Below are 13140 nucleotides of genomic sequence, written 5' to 3'. Positions count from 1 at the left end.
CCCTATTACCAGGTAATAAAAATTCTGAGTGTCGGACCGAGATAATGTACCACGCAATTTGTACCCAACTTAACAGCCACAATGACCTACAAATGCATGGTGGTAAACACTCATGAAGTCATTCTTAAGTTATTATTCTTTTCTAGCCTTATACTCTAAAAGCCTTTTAATTTTAAACTACTTACGAGTAGTTAATAGATAACATGGTTAAAAAAAAATTAAATGATAAAATTTATTTAAAATCGTAACACGTTTATAAAGCTACAACTTTAACGTAGTCAATCTCCAGGCTCGGCGCAGTCCAAGTCGGCAACCATTCGTCTTTGTTTCGCCAGAACTTGAGGCTGGCTTTGGCGTCAGTGTTGCGCCAAGGCTTGACGTATCCGGCGTCTGTGACGATGGAGTCAGGGAACTCGACAGTACCCCCGGCAGCCACACTGAATGACAGCTGGCGCTAGAAGACGGAAACATTTTAAAGACGAGAGATGAAGAATTCCCATCGCTGACGGTCCGTCGTTTAGCGTTCCGACTTTTGGGGCGCACGACAACAGGCTGGATACAACGCCGGCCCGAAGTAAATTTTAAAATGGAGCGAGATCCAATAATGGCGCCTCTCCTGTTTGCTTCTAATATATGTAGATACCTATACCAAATTATGCCCAATAAGAAGGTGGGAGGACGACATCCGCCTAACCCTGGGGCCACGCTGGACCAGAGTTGCGGCTGACAGGGTGCAGTGGAAGCAGCTGGAGGAGGCCTATGTCAGAAGACACTTTGAACAGCGGGACATAATATAATCAATCAAATCAAACACAACACTCATGTGACCAAAAGCTGTTTAAAATAAAAGGCTATTTTATTTATTTATTTATTTTATACCAAATTATGAGTGTAAAGTAAGAATGGAGCGCGAAGATCTCGACCATACTCTGAGGTGACCAATTGAAAATCAGGCGCAGTACCGTATACGGTTGACTAGGATTATCATTTAGGCGCTCTCTAGGATTTGGGGACTGCCCCGTTCGCCGTATGGACGGGCCGGTCATGGCAGGTTATACACATCCACGAATTCACACCACATGGCAAGAGAGCCCCGAACAGATGTCCTCTACCTCGTTAGCTGCTCTAAGTAGCCGAACCTGCAGGTGCAGGCACTTATGCCAACGAAGATGCCGACGAGTGGGACGACGCATTCACTGAATTTGACACCGCCCGAAATACAAAGTCGACATCACATCCGCGAGGCACCCTAAAGAACTTCACACCAGCTCTAGTGCGGATAGCGAATATTTTGCAGACCGCGAGAGGCTCTTGGACTGCCTTCTATTTAAGAGTATCCCATAGGTCGTATGCCCTCAACCCCGGAAGGGATTGGAAGAACCAAACCGGGGGAGAAAGTTCAATCGACGGACCCGGGCTAAGGCTATGACTCGAGGTCCGTACCCCCGCCCGACCACATCGGAAGGAGATGACCATTAAATGAAAAAACACACATGAAAAATTCCTTTATAAAGTATTATTCACATAGCATGGGTACGGAGACAGTTGCCTTATGGCGTAGTTTAATCGTGAATCGCGGCAAACTTTCAAGAGTGAAACGAACCTGTCACCGTACCCATGCTATCTGAAAAACACTTTACTTACTTTGTTTTTTCTTTGTTTTACTTCACTTTACTTTGTTTTTTCATGATGTTTTCCTTCACCGTTTGAGACACGTGATATTTAATTTTTTAAAATGCAAATGCAAATAAGTTGAGTATTTCTTACGTATTCGTTGAAACTAGGGACGAAGCCAAAGTCCTTTAAGCATTGTTTTAACGTCCTCATAGTACTTCGTAAATAGAGATCATTATCCATAATAAGTTCAATTTCATCTGAAAATAAAATATAGAGAAACATAATCTATATCCGTCCGATTTGAAATATTCTTTCAGTGTTAGATAGCCCATTTACCGAGGAAGGCTGTAGGCTATTTATTATCCCCGTATTCCTACGGAAACGGGAACCAAACGGGTGAAACCGCGCAGCGTCAGCTAGTATTAAATATGAGTAAGCTTATTTAGAATACCATTACTACGGCTCAAATAGTTGGACATTATCATCTAAAAATCGTAAAATGTAAAATTTTGAGAAAGGATTTTATTTGCTGGTAAAACTAGCCAATTCAAATGATGAGCTTTATGTATCCTAAGTTCTATAATCTTTAGAATTTGGTACCCATTTAGATATCCCTTTTGTTAGCAAAATCGATAACGACACTACTAATAAAAAATTTGGCTCCCATTTTCACATTTATATTTTGACTAGCTGTCGCCACGTGGTTTCACTTGCGTGGTTTTCGTTCCCGTAGGAGTAAGGAGACAATATATAACCTTTTTCGATAAATGGGCTATCTAACACTGAAAAAAATTTTCAAATCGGACCAGTAGTTCCTGAGATTAGGAAACAAACAAACAAACTTCAGCTTTATATATTAGTAAATATATGATCAGTTTTACGTTACCTGGCGTCCACCTCAGCTCGTATTCGTGAAACTCTTCTCTCCAATGCTCATCACGCATGATTCGTCTGATCAGGTCATCGCGACTCTCATAACAAGCGTTGCTATTCCTGATAAACTGTGGGTACATTTTTTTAAATTGAATAAAGAGTATTTTTTTCTTTATTTTTAACCGACTTCCAAAAAGGAGGAGGTTCTACGTTCGGCTGTATGTATGTTTTTTTTTAACCGACTTCCAAAAAGGAGGATGGCTTGATTAATTTGTATTGATAAGTACTTTCCACCTATGTGGGTTGTGACTGTATTAAGGGTCTGGTGATGAAGACGAGGGACAGTGAAGAGAACTCCTCGACGGTTCACAGTAGCTACCTTGTGTTTGGACTTGATAAATTTGTATTGATAAGAACTTTCCACCTAGATGGATTGTGACAGTATTAAGGGTCTGGTGATGAAGACGAAGAAGAATTAAAGGACCTCCTCGACGGTTCACGGCTTGGCACCGCCTTCAAACTGATCAGAAGGTAGCACATAGGTAGGATGTTACTTTTTTGCTTTTTAGTTAAAGTAATTATTTGAGTTGGAAGTAGGTTGAATTTTTTTCATTAAAATTTTTAATTTACTCGTAATAAACTTTAACCGGTCAAATTCTGCACATTGAACATATTTTGAAATTTTTAATAAAGGACATTACATTATAATTGACACTGAAACCAAAAATATATATTTTTTTTTAATTTTTGTCTGTTTGTCTATCTGTCTGTCTGATCGTGTTTTTGTTGACCGGGCATCACACTGAAACTACTGAATGAATTTGAAATATAAAAAAGGATAAAAGATACGTTGTCTCACAAAAAAAAACAGAAGGGTTGAAACTTTTTCAAGTTGCATTTGTATGGAGCTTTACGACAACGTCGTGTTCCTTTCGCTCTATCTGCCTATTATTCTCTTGTCTGTGATTTTTAGTAAAAAAAATACGATGAAACACCCATTTACCTGAATGCTTGTAATAATCTCGATGATCTTTAACACACTCGCTAATTCCTTATCGCCGACGTATTTTTTTGTTAAAGGCTCAAGGAGAAATTCTGTAAATCATTAAATTTTAAATCATTTGTATACTTCACTAAGTTAATTTGTATTAAATGTTCGTCACATTGAACAGGGGAACAACTCAATCTAGGATTTTGGGGGTTCTAAAGTTTTTTTTTAAAAGACGGATTTTTGGTTTGATCATAATTAAGTTTAAGTAACCAATCTGTAAGATTTTCTTTGCAGCTAGATATGTGAATTTAAAAAGGGGATATTTAATTTTTTGTTAATTATATTATAGAGGTGAGTGGATTTTCTTGTAAATTGATGAGCCGCAAGTTTAGTTTTTCTTCGAGTTATTACTACAACTACTACAAACTTAGTTGAAAGTAGAACTTAGCTGATAGATGAACTGAAGATAGTACTGACCTGGATAGAGCCAATCTCCTCGAGGTAGCTTGGCTCTTATGGTAACAATCCCGTAGGTGAATGCGAAGGGCAAGCTGGTTACTTGGCCGCTCACTATCGGTGGTAATATATCCGGCCCAAAAGCCGTTTTTGAGCACTGTCTTCTTGTACATCTAGAAATAATAACTACACTAAGGCCATTAGCTGTTGTTTTATACGGTACCTACATTTATTACAGGTACATTCTACTTACAATACATAATAATCTCGATCTTGTGTTGGCTCGAGCCGACGCTAGTTGGTGCGACTTGTTTCCGTAAAAAGTAGGGAGTTAGAGAGGGGTATCGAACGGGCGGGAACGACTGGTGATATAAGGCGCTCGTCGTACGTTTGGCTTCAGTATTCTCGTGGCCTGGCGGTGGATATGACCTCTGCCTCCGATTCCGCAGGGTGTGGGTTCCAATCCGGTCCGGGGCATGCACCTCCAACTTTTCGGTTGTGTGGATTTTAAGAAATTAAATATCACGTGTCTCAAACGGTGAAGGAAAACATCGTGAGGAAATCTGCATACCAGATAATTTTCTTAATTATCTGCGCGTGTGAAGTCTGCTAACCCGCATTGGGCCAGCGTGCTGGACTATTGTCCTAACCCCTCTCATTCTGAGAAGAGACTCGAGCTTAGCATTGAGCCGAATATGGGTTGATAACGTAACGTAACGTATTAAGTTCTCCTGACAAATATTGAGAATCTTTGTGAACCTTTGTTTGACATTGGTTTTCTTAACCCACGTAAGAGTCTGTTAAAACTATACTAACACACATCTTCTATAATATAAACATTAATCTTGAATGTGTTCCTAAGCGCAAATCTCGAGATCAGCTGGACCGATTTTAAGGATTTTTTGGTACTAGAATTTTTAAAATCGCACTCAGTAACATTATAATATAGTACTAGTTGTAAGTTGCAATTTTTTTGTCAAATTAGTTATGTTCTTAGAAGCATTTATCATAAACTATTACCGACCCATCTCCTAAATCAAGAGATCCAGTTTCTATTGACTGATTTATCTCCAAGAAGTCTTCCTGAAGTTTCGGTACAATGTGCAAGCTTCCATTTCTTACGAACACATTTGGATCTGCCGTAAGACTTTGATATGACACAAATGGATTCTCCTATAAATAAATTTAAAAATTTAGTAAAGAACTAGCTTCAGTACGAAACAATAGAAATATCAAATATAATATAATAATGGGCATACCAAAGGACAGATACGAAACCGGGCCCACTTTTGAAAAACTCTCAGAACGATACAGAAATGAAAAATATCTTGGATTTTTTATATAGATTATCAAATCGTACATACAGACATTATAACATTTCCATTTTAACAATTTTCGATTATACAAATCTACGAATTTACTTTAAATCTTTCGAAATAATGTTAATTCTCTCCCAAGAAATGCAACACTATTAATTGTAATAATGGCGGATTGATGACGTTTTCTACGCAGTAGTCGTTTTGACGTTTGCTGTCAAGTGTCATGCCATAGTTGCTTTAGGGGCGCCATCTTGATATAACTCAAAAACTTGGGTTTTGATTTAATTTATTTCTTTTTATTTAGTTAGATTTATTCACTTATTTAGATTTTAATTAAATCCTTGTATTTTTAAATTTCAATAAGTACAAGAGTGGACCTGAAATGGACCATCCTTTCACATTATGAAAGTCGTGGGCTTTCATCATCATCATCATCATCATCATTTCAGCTGATGAACGTCCACTGCAGGATATAGGCCTTTTGTAGGGACTTCCAAACATCACGATACTGAGCCACCTGCATCCAGCGAATCCATGCGACTCGCTTGATGTCGCCAGTTCACCTGGTGGGGGGACGGCCAATTGTCGTTGGCTCTCGCTAGTCTAAAAATAATTAAAGCTAATGATAAAACTACACACTAATAATAACATTATACTAACAGGGTGGTCTGTGGGTATATACTGCTCAATCTGCCACAGGTCTGTCCGAAATGTGTCGAAATTGTCTTCAAAAATGACGTCACCAGCGCACACTTGCTTGCCAACGACTTTGGTGACAGTTTCCTTGCAAAAGTGGCCAGGAGAAGGAAAAGGTAAACGGTCAAACAGTTCTACAACAATAATATGATTAACGCGTCGTTAGGTCGAGGTAACCAATGATGGAGATTTTATACTAGAGTTCGCGCACTAGCGCATCAAAACTAAGGCGGACAAACTCAGACCAACTATAGAAGGACCTGTATCGCACACAAATAGTCACAAACAAAATTGTCTGTCATTTTCTGAGGAAAACGAGCTTGGATTTGGTATATATCTTATACTAAACTAGGAGTTTTTGTCCGTTTTTTAAACCATTTAACTACACAAAAAGGTATTTTTACGGAGCTCTTTCACGAACACGATTACAACTATTTAACATTTAACATAAGATTCTATAGAGCGTATATAATCGCATTAGATCATTGATCATATACTTTGACAGAAAAGTGACACCTAGCAAGACAGGTCCTATACAATAGATGGTCTAAGCGGACAAATGTGGAAAATTGACTTGATTTCATTTAGTCGCTTATTAAACAACGAACGTTATTTAGACAAATCTATACTAATATTATAAAGCTGAAGAGTTTGTTTGTTTGATTGATTGAACGCGCTAATCTCAGGAACTACTGGTCTGATTTGAAAAATTCTTTCAGTGTTAAGATAGCCCATTTATCAAGGAAGGCTATATATTGTCCCCGTTTTCTTACGGGAACGGGAACCACGAGGGTGAAACCGCGCGGCGTCAGCTCGTAATACATAAATATCATCATAAATGTATATATAACACGAGCAGAGAAGGGGAGTGTTGATCGATCGTCAAGGAATTCCTTAACCCTACATCCAGTAGTCACAAGTCCTGAACTTTGCTTGGTGTTTTTCTCTCTACCACGCGATGGATCCGGCACCTGCACGGTGAATCCATGGAATGCTAAGATATTCGTCTCTTGTGTGTTCAGGAAGTGTAAAAACTTTATATACTTTATTAACTTTGACGGCCGCGTGGCGCAGTGGGTAGTGACCCTGCTTTCTGCATCCACGGCCGTGTGTTCGATTCCCACAACTGGAAAATATTCGTGTGATGAGCATGGGTGTTTTCCAGTGTCTGTGTGTATTAAACGTTATATAAGTATTTATATGTAGTACATAATTGTATATTAATATTATAATATCAACTATCTTAGCACCCATAACACAAGCTACTCTGTATGCTTACTTTGGGGCTAGATAGCGATGTGTATTGTTTAAGTATATTTATTTATTTATTATGTACTTATATATATAATGGAATTAAAGACAAAATTGTGCGTTCAGCGGTGTAGCTAAATTCAGATCACTTTTTGCGGTGATTTTATAGGGACGTAACGTATCTATAGTATAAAATTATCATTGGAGGTAACATGCATTTATTAATTTTTTTATTCTTTACAAGTTAGCCCTTGACTACAATCTCACCTGATGGTAAGTGATGACGCAGTCTAAGATGGAGGAGGGCTAACTTGTTAGGAGGAGGATGAAATCCACACTCCTTTCGGTTTCTACACGACATCGTACCGGAACACTAAATCACTTGGCGGTACGTCTTTGTCGGTAGGGTAACTAGCCACGGCCTAAGCCGTAAGCAAAATTTAATTAATTTAACTTTATATTGACGAAATACAAAAATTAAAATTTTACTTACCCGTGATATCAAAAGTGCTGTAATCAGATATAACTGTATTGAATGATAGGGTTGCTTGCTCGTTTTTAACATTTAAATCATGAAATACGTTAGGTATATAAACACGATATTGGATTATCATTCCTACTTCCAATACTACATCGTAATTTTCATACAGACATTTGTTGTCGATCCCTTTGTATTGTCTTACTGCGGCGCCAAACATCGAACTAACAATTTTGGTGGATTTGTCAGTTTGATAAATTTCTCCATCAAAAAATACAAACTCAGCAACTTTTCGATCCGCTAAAAATTTAAAAAAAAAACGAAATTAGATGTAATTTTACATCAGAACAGGTTAATAAACGTTACTTTGCGGAAGTTCATCATGAATAGATCATGATTTATTTATTTTGCTATCATCCGCGAAAAACTGACGAACCCATGCGACAACGTCACCCAGGTCTGACAAAATGCTCTCTACGTACGTTTCATTCCGAAATCTTTGCAATTGCACGTTGTAGAGTCAACATCTCCGAAGGATGCTCCGGTGAAACGTACGTAGAGAGTATTTTGTCGGAACTGGGTAACGTTGTCGCATGGGTTTGTCGGCTTCTCGCGGAGGATAGCAAATTAAATAAATCATTATATAAAAACAAAAGATACTGTATTCATTAATAAACGTATTGTTAGCCAATACCTATATAATTCGGGCTATTTCACTAACTTTGACATTTATTAATGGACACATACGAAAAGCTAACAACTTGTTATTTGTTAGTATTCTTAAATCACGTAATTTCGTATTCACTTCTCATTAAATGCTAGCTGATAAAAATTATTGAGATTATAGGTAAAAAATATCATCCGGTGCATACTGACAACCTTTAGTTGATAACACAAAGTAGGTAAATGATATTTCACAGTTGTCATTGTGATATATATTAACAATGGGCTGGGATACAAAAAATGCGGTTGTCATTGATTTAATGTTAATTCTATTAGCTAGCTAACTTACGTCAAAGGCAATGAATTGACTGGCAGAACGACTTAATTAAATTAATCGATGTTATTAAAAATATTCTTTGTATCGATTAGCTAGCATCCATATTCAATTTAATCGAACTTTGAAATTATGTAAAGTATGCCTCTCTGACAGAGAGTTACATATTTGTACCTTTTGCCGTGGAGACCCTTGGGCCATGGAGTCGCAGTGCCAAAAAATTTTACCGAATCATTTCACCGCGGCCAGTTGCCTCGACTGGTGACAGAAGGGCTGGCTCATTTTTTGCGCAAAGGATCAGCCTGGCTGTCCAGCGCGGAAATGCAGCCAGTATTCTTGCCATCATTCCACGTGGGCATGATTTGTATAGTTATTAGGATAAATTAGCTTAAGTTCCATATCGTATTCTTTCTCAATAAAAAAAAAACTTTGAACGATTTTTTTTTATTACGATTTGATTGGCGTTAATTTGAAGAAATACCTGTTATAAATGCCTGTAATCCTTTTGGCCGTAGAGGTCTGAACTCTACTGTCATATCTGGAGCTACATCCTCTATTTGACAATCTGCTATAGCGATCAGCATGAACCACAACACGCCTCTCGTGGTGATTATTCTGAAATGTTTTGTTTTGCAAAATAATTAACATTGGGCATGCACCTTCAACTTTTCAGTTGTGTGCATTTTAAGAAATTCATTTAATAAAGTGTCTCAAACGATGAAGGAAAACATCGTGAGGAAACCTGCATACCAGAGAATTTCTTAATTCTCTGCGTGTGTGAAGTCTGCCAATCCGCATTGGGCCAGCGTGGTTTTCCTAGGTTCCTTCCTAGGTTTTCCTTGGAATTGTACAAAATTCCGATACCGTGTACGGAAATGTATAAAACTAATGCTTGCAGTAAAGAAAATGAGAAAATTACGTTGTTATGCTGAAATACGACATACTACATTGTAACTACTGTACTAGATTACGTCTGTCCTTGATATCTTAAACTTCTTAAATCTTTGACGGCCTCCGTGGCGCAGTGGTATGCGCGGTGGATTTACTAAACGGAGGTCCTGGGTTCGATCCCCGGCTGGGCAGATTGAGATTTTCTTAATTGGTCCAGGTCTGGCTGGTGGAAGGCTTCGGCCGTGGCTAGTTACCACCCTACCGGCAAAGACAGTACCGTCAAGCGATTTAGCGTTCCGGTACGATGCCATGTAGAAACCGAAAGGGGTGTGGATTTTCATCCTCCTCCTAACAAGTTAGCCTGCTTCCATCTTAGACTACATCATCACTTACCATCAGGTGAGATTGTAGTCAAGGGCTAACTTGTAAAGAATAAAAAAAAAGGTAATACAATTACAATTATTTAGGAATTCTATATGAGTCCTAATCCATACTTTAATATTATAAATCTGAAATTGTGTGTGTCTGTTTGTTTGTACGTCTTTAACGCAAAACGGAGCGACGAATTAAAAGAATGGAGAGTGACATAGGCTACTTTTTGTCTTTTTAAGACCCCCCACTTTCCAAATACACTTAAAAGAGGGAGTGAAATGAATTTTATATGGAACTTTTCGCAGATTTCAAGGTAGGAAGCTAAAAATCGTTACAAAGAGGTAGGGATAGGGTAGGTGTAGGGTAGGGGTAGGGTAGATAGGGATAGGGTAGGGGCAGGGTAGGAGTAGGCACGGGTAGAGAAGAAGCGTACATCAATCAAAGCGAAGCTTGACCGGGTCCCCTACTATTTTATAATTAAAACTTCATGCGAGTTTTTTTTTTAAATTTTACAAAACTGGCACAATGTCTTAACTTACCTTAAAAATAGATACTACACATTCTCATGTAATTGCGTCTACTTTATGTACATCATTACATTGGATATAAAAAATTAACTTACACTAAAAAAAAACAAAAACACAAACACACAAAAAGAAAAATAAAAATTATGTTAGAAATGGATACATTCAAGCATAATCTTAACTAATAATTAAGTCACTAATGTCACTAGAGTCAGATTCCGCACAGCGTTAGCAAAAGATTGCATGGGAATACGCTCACCAAGGTTAGTCTTAGTAAACGGTTATGCACAGATTAATGAAAAATATGCAGATAGAGCGCACGGAATCCGACCGTGTCGTAGCCGTTCCAAATACAAAATACAAAAACGAATACATTCTCGAATCAGTGCGACACGAAGCGTCGCATCAGTAATTTTCAATATTATGCAAGAAAAATGGCGCCTTATGTTTTTAAATATTTAAAAACCTTTTACATAATCTAAAGAAATAAGATGGAGTATTTTTTATAGATAAATATTGATTACTAGTTATGTTATTATGATATTAGTTTACGTAATTATTGTTAGTGTTACGAGTAAATCAAATTAATGATAAAGACCAGACATCTTACTTTTTGTCCAAACAAACTAAGCGAATAGTACTTGTAGAGCTTACAGTGCCGTGGAGGACTAACATTCCGAAGGACCACAGTATTAAAGTGAATAAATATTATGACCTAACTAATGAAGTAACTAAAAATGGCTATGTCGTTAGTCTGTACGCCGTAGAAGTAGATGCGAGAGGATTATCAGAAAAATCTCGCTATAGTTTGCTTAAAGACCTAGGTCTCTCTAGAAGTGAAGTAGAAGCTTAGGATACCCGTTCTATATTAGAACGGGTATCCTAAGCTGCTGTAGTAGGATTTTACCAAATTTGACTAGGCAGGGAGAACAACACGAGCGGAGGAGGGGAGTGTTAATCGATTGTCAAGGAATTCCTTAACCCTACATCCACTGGTCACAAGTCCGGTCTGCCACGCGAATCTATGGATTGCTAAGTTATTCGTCTCTTGAAATACAAAAAACGAAAAAAGTTTGTATATGCGGATGTCAAAGAGACGCGTGATGGTTGGGTTTTTCATGGGTTTTACCGGCTTCACCATACTGCTTGTAAAGACTCATTCTGGATCGTTCTTTATTCTGTGCGGTTATGTTAACGTTTTATGTTACGGCAAACAAAAAGTTTAACTCGCACTTGTCCGGTTTTTGTTATTTTTTTTTAATTTGTAGTACACTTAAGGTTAAGTATAGGAGACCCCACTACACATTACTTAGAAGGGCATCAAGTTACCTTAATCCAGCACTGCATTATTTAATATGAAACTGTGGTTTTAATGAGAACAGCTGATTTTTACAAAGTAAAAGATACTCACGCTTTTCCTTGTTCCTACTTTCTAACTACGAACTATGACAATACTAAATTATTACTCAAATTTTCATGAAAACTGTTGATTTCTATTAATTAAAAATATCGTTTAATGTATTATCACGAGTAGGTGATCTGAGAAATGCATACTACAAATGTTGTCAGATTATCTATGCAGTCATACATAGCATTAGTTTATTATCTAGTCGTGTCTCGTTGAATCAAAGGTTATCATGCCATCATTCAGTTCATTCATTCTATTGGTAAAATAATTATGATTACCCTTGTAACCTCAATATCACAAACATAAACTGGCAAACTTTACCTTTTTTAGGGTTCCGTAGTCCACAAGGACCCCTTATAGTTTCGTCATGTCCATCTGTACGTAGAGATTATTACTACTAGAAAACTGTTAATTAGGATGTACATTAAAAATATGAAAAAGTTGTAAAATAAAAACTTGGAAAATTTTCAGGGTCCCCTACATGTAATGTGGGGGTGATTTTTTTTTACTTATAGTGTGGGGTATTGTTGAATAGATTTTTGAAGGATATGAGGGGTCTTCTGCCAATATTTTTCGATTTAGTGATCCGTTTGTAATTCCGCTTTTGAGAGCTAATTAAAAACCGGCTAAACGGTTATTTATGGATACGTAAAAATATTCACGAAAGTACTATAAGTAGTATTTATAATGGAATGCAGGGAAAATTGTAATAGCTAAGTAGCAATTGCTATTTAAAAAGTAATAGTCGACCAACTTAAAAAACGTAATTGGAAATCAAAAATTGCATAGTAATTCCATTATTAATTAAAAAGATTAAGTTGTCAGTAAGATAAATCAGTCTGTTAAAACCAGAAAGATGAAATTTGGCATATGTATATTGTATATTAATTACGTCTATATAATAGTAAAAAGAAAATTTTAAAAAATATTTTGGGGCTCCTTCTCTACATGCAAAATGAAGATGAATTTTTTATCGTCTATCCCATGGTGTGGGGTATCGTTATCGGTTTGTGCATTACTGAAGAGATTAAAGTGCTAACTTAATCTACGGAATCCTGCACTGCGTGTGGTTCGGGCTTGGCCGGTTTTTAGTTTTAATACTAAGATAAAGATTTTTAGGGTTACACTGAATTTTAACAAAAATTTGGCGCTTTATTTACTTTAGTACAAATAAAATTCTTAGAATCCGCAAAATTTATTTTTGTTATTATGGGTCATGGCAATCTTAAAAAAGCAAAGCAATAAGCCACTTTTTGTCTGACACTCG

At 37.1% G+C, this 13140-nt stretch overlaps 1 protein-coding gene across 1 annotated transcript; it reads right to left on the bottom strand.

Moving 5' to 3' along the window:
* Positions 1-123: 123 nt before the first annotated feature.
* Positions 124-12009, bottom strand: LOC112047874 (beta-1,3-glucan-binding protein). The gene is made up of 10 exons (XM_052885850.1): positions 11877-12009; positions 9160-9293; positions 7697-7981; positions 5917-6086; positions 4962-5110; positions 3959-4110; positions 3494-3585; positions 2504-2618; positions 1768-1874; positions 124-454 (listed from the first exon to the last, which is right to left on the bottom strand). The coding sequence occupies exons 2-10, from the start codon at positions 9260-9262 to the stop codon at positions 254-256; spliced, it is 1374 nt and encodes a 457-aa protein (XP_052741810.1). The 5' UTR covers positions 9263-9293; positions 11877-12009; the 3' UTR covers positions 124-253.
* Between the last annotated feature and the right edge of the window lie 1131 nt (positions 12010-13140).

The sequence above is a fragment of the Bicyclus anynana genome, chromosome 15 (assembly GCF_947172395.1).
Source record: "Bicyclus anynana chromosome 15, ilBicAnyn1.1, whole genome shotgun sequence".
Classification (NCBI taxonomy): Eukaryota; Metazoa; Arthropoda; class Insecta; order Lepidoptera; family Nymphalidae; genus Bicyclus; species Bicyclus anynana.
The sequence above is the reverse complement of the archived record's forward strand: the minus strand, read 5'-3'. Positions and strand labels throughout refer to the sequence as shown.

Bases quoted from the DNA above. Each gene is read 5' to 3' on its own strand.
- LOC112047874 (XM_052885850.1), bottom strand. From the start codon at position 9,262: ATGCTGATCGCTATAGCAGATTGTCAAATAGAGGATGTAGCTCCAGAT. The intron at 6,087-7,696 runs GTAAGTAAAATT...TTATTGTTGTAG, and splicing joins CAGCACTTTTGATATCACGG to AACTGTTTGACCGTTTACCT. The intron at 455-1,767 runs GTAAGAAATACT...TCCGTCTTCTAG, and splicing joins TCCCTAGTTTCAACGAATAC to CGCCAGCTGTCATTCAGTGT.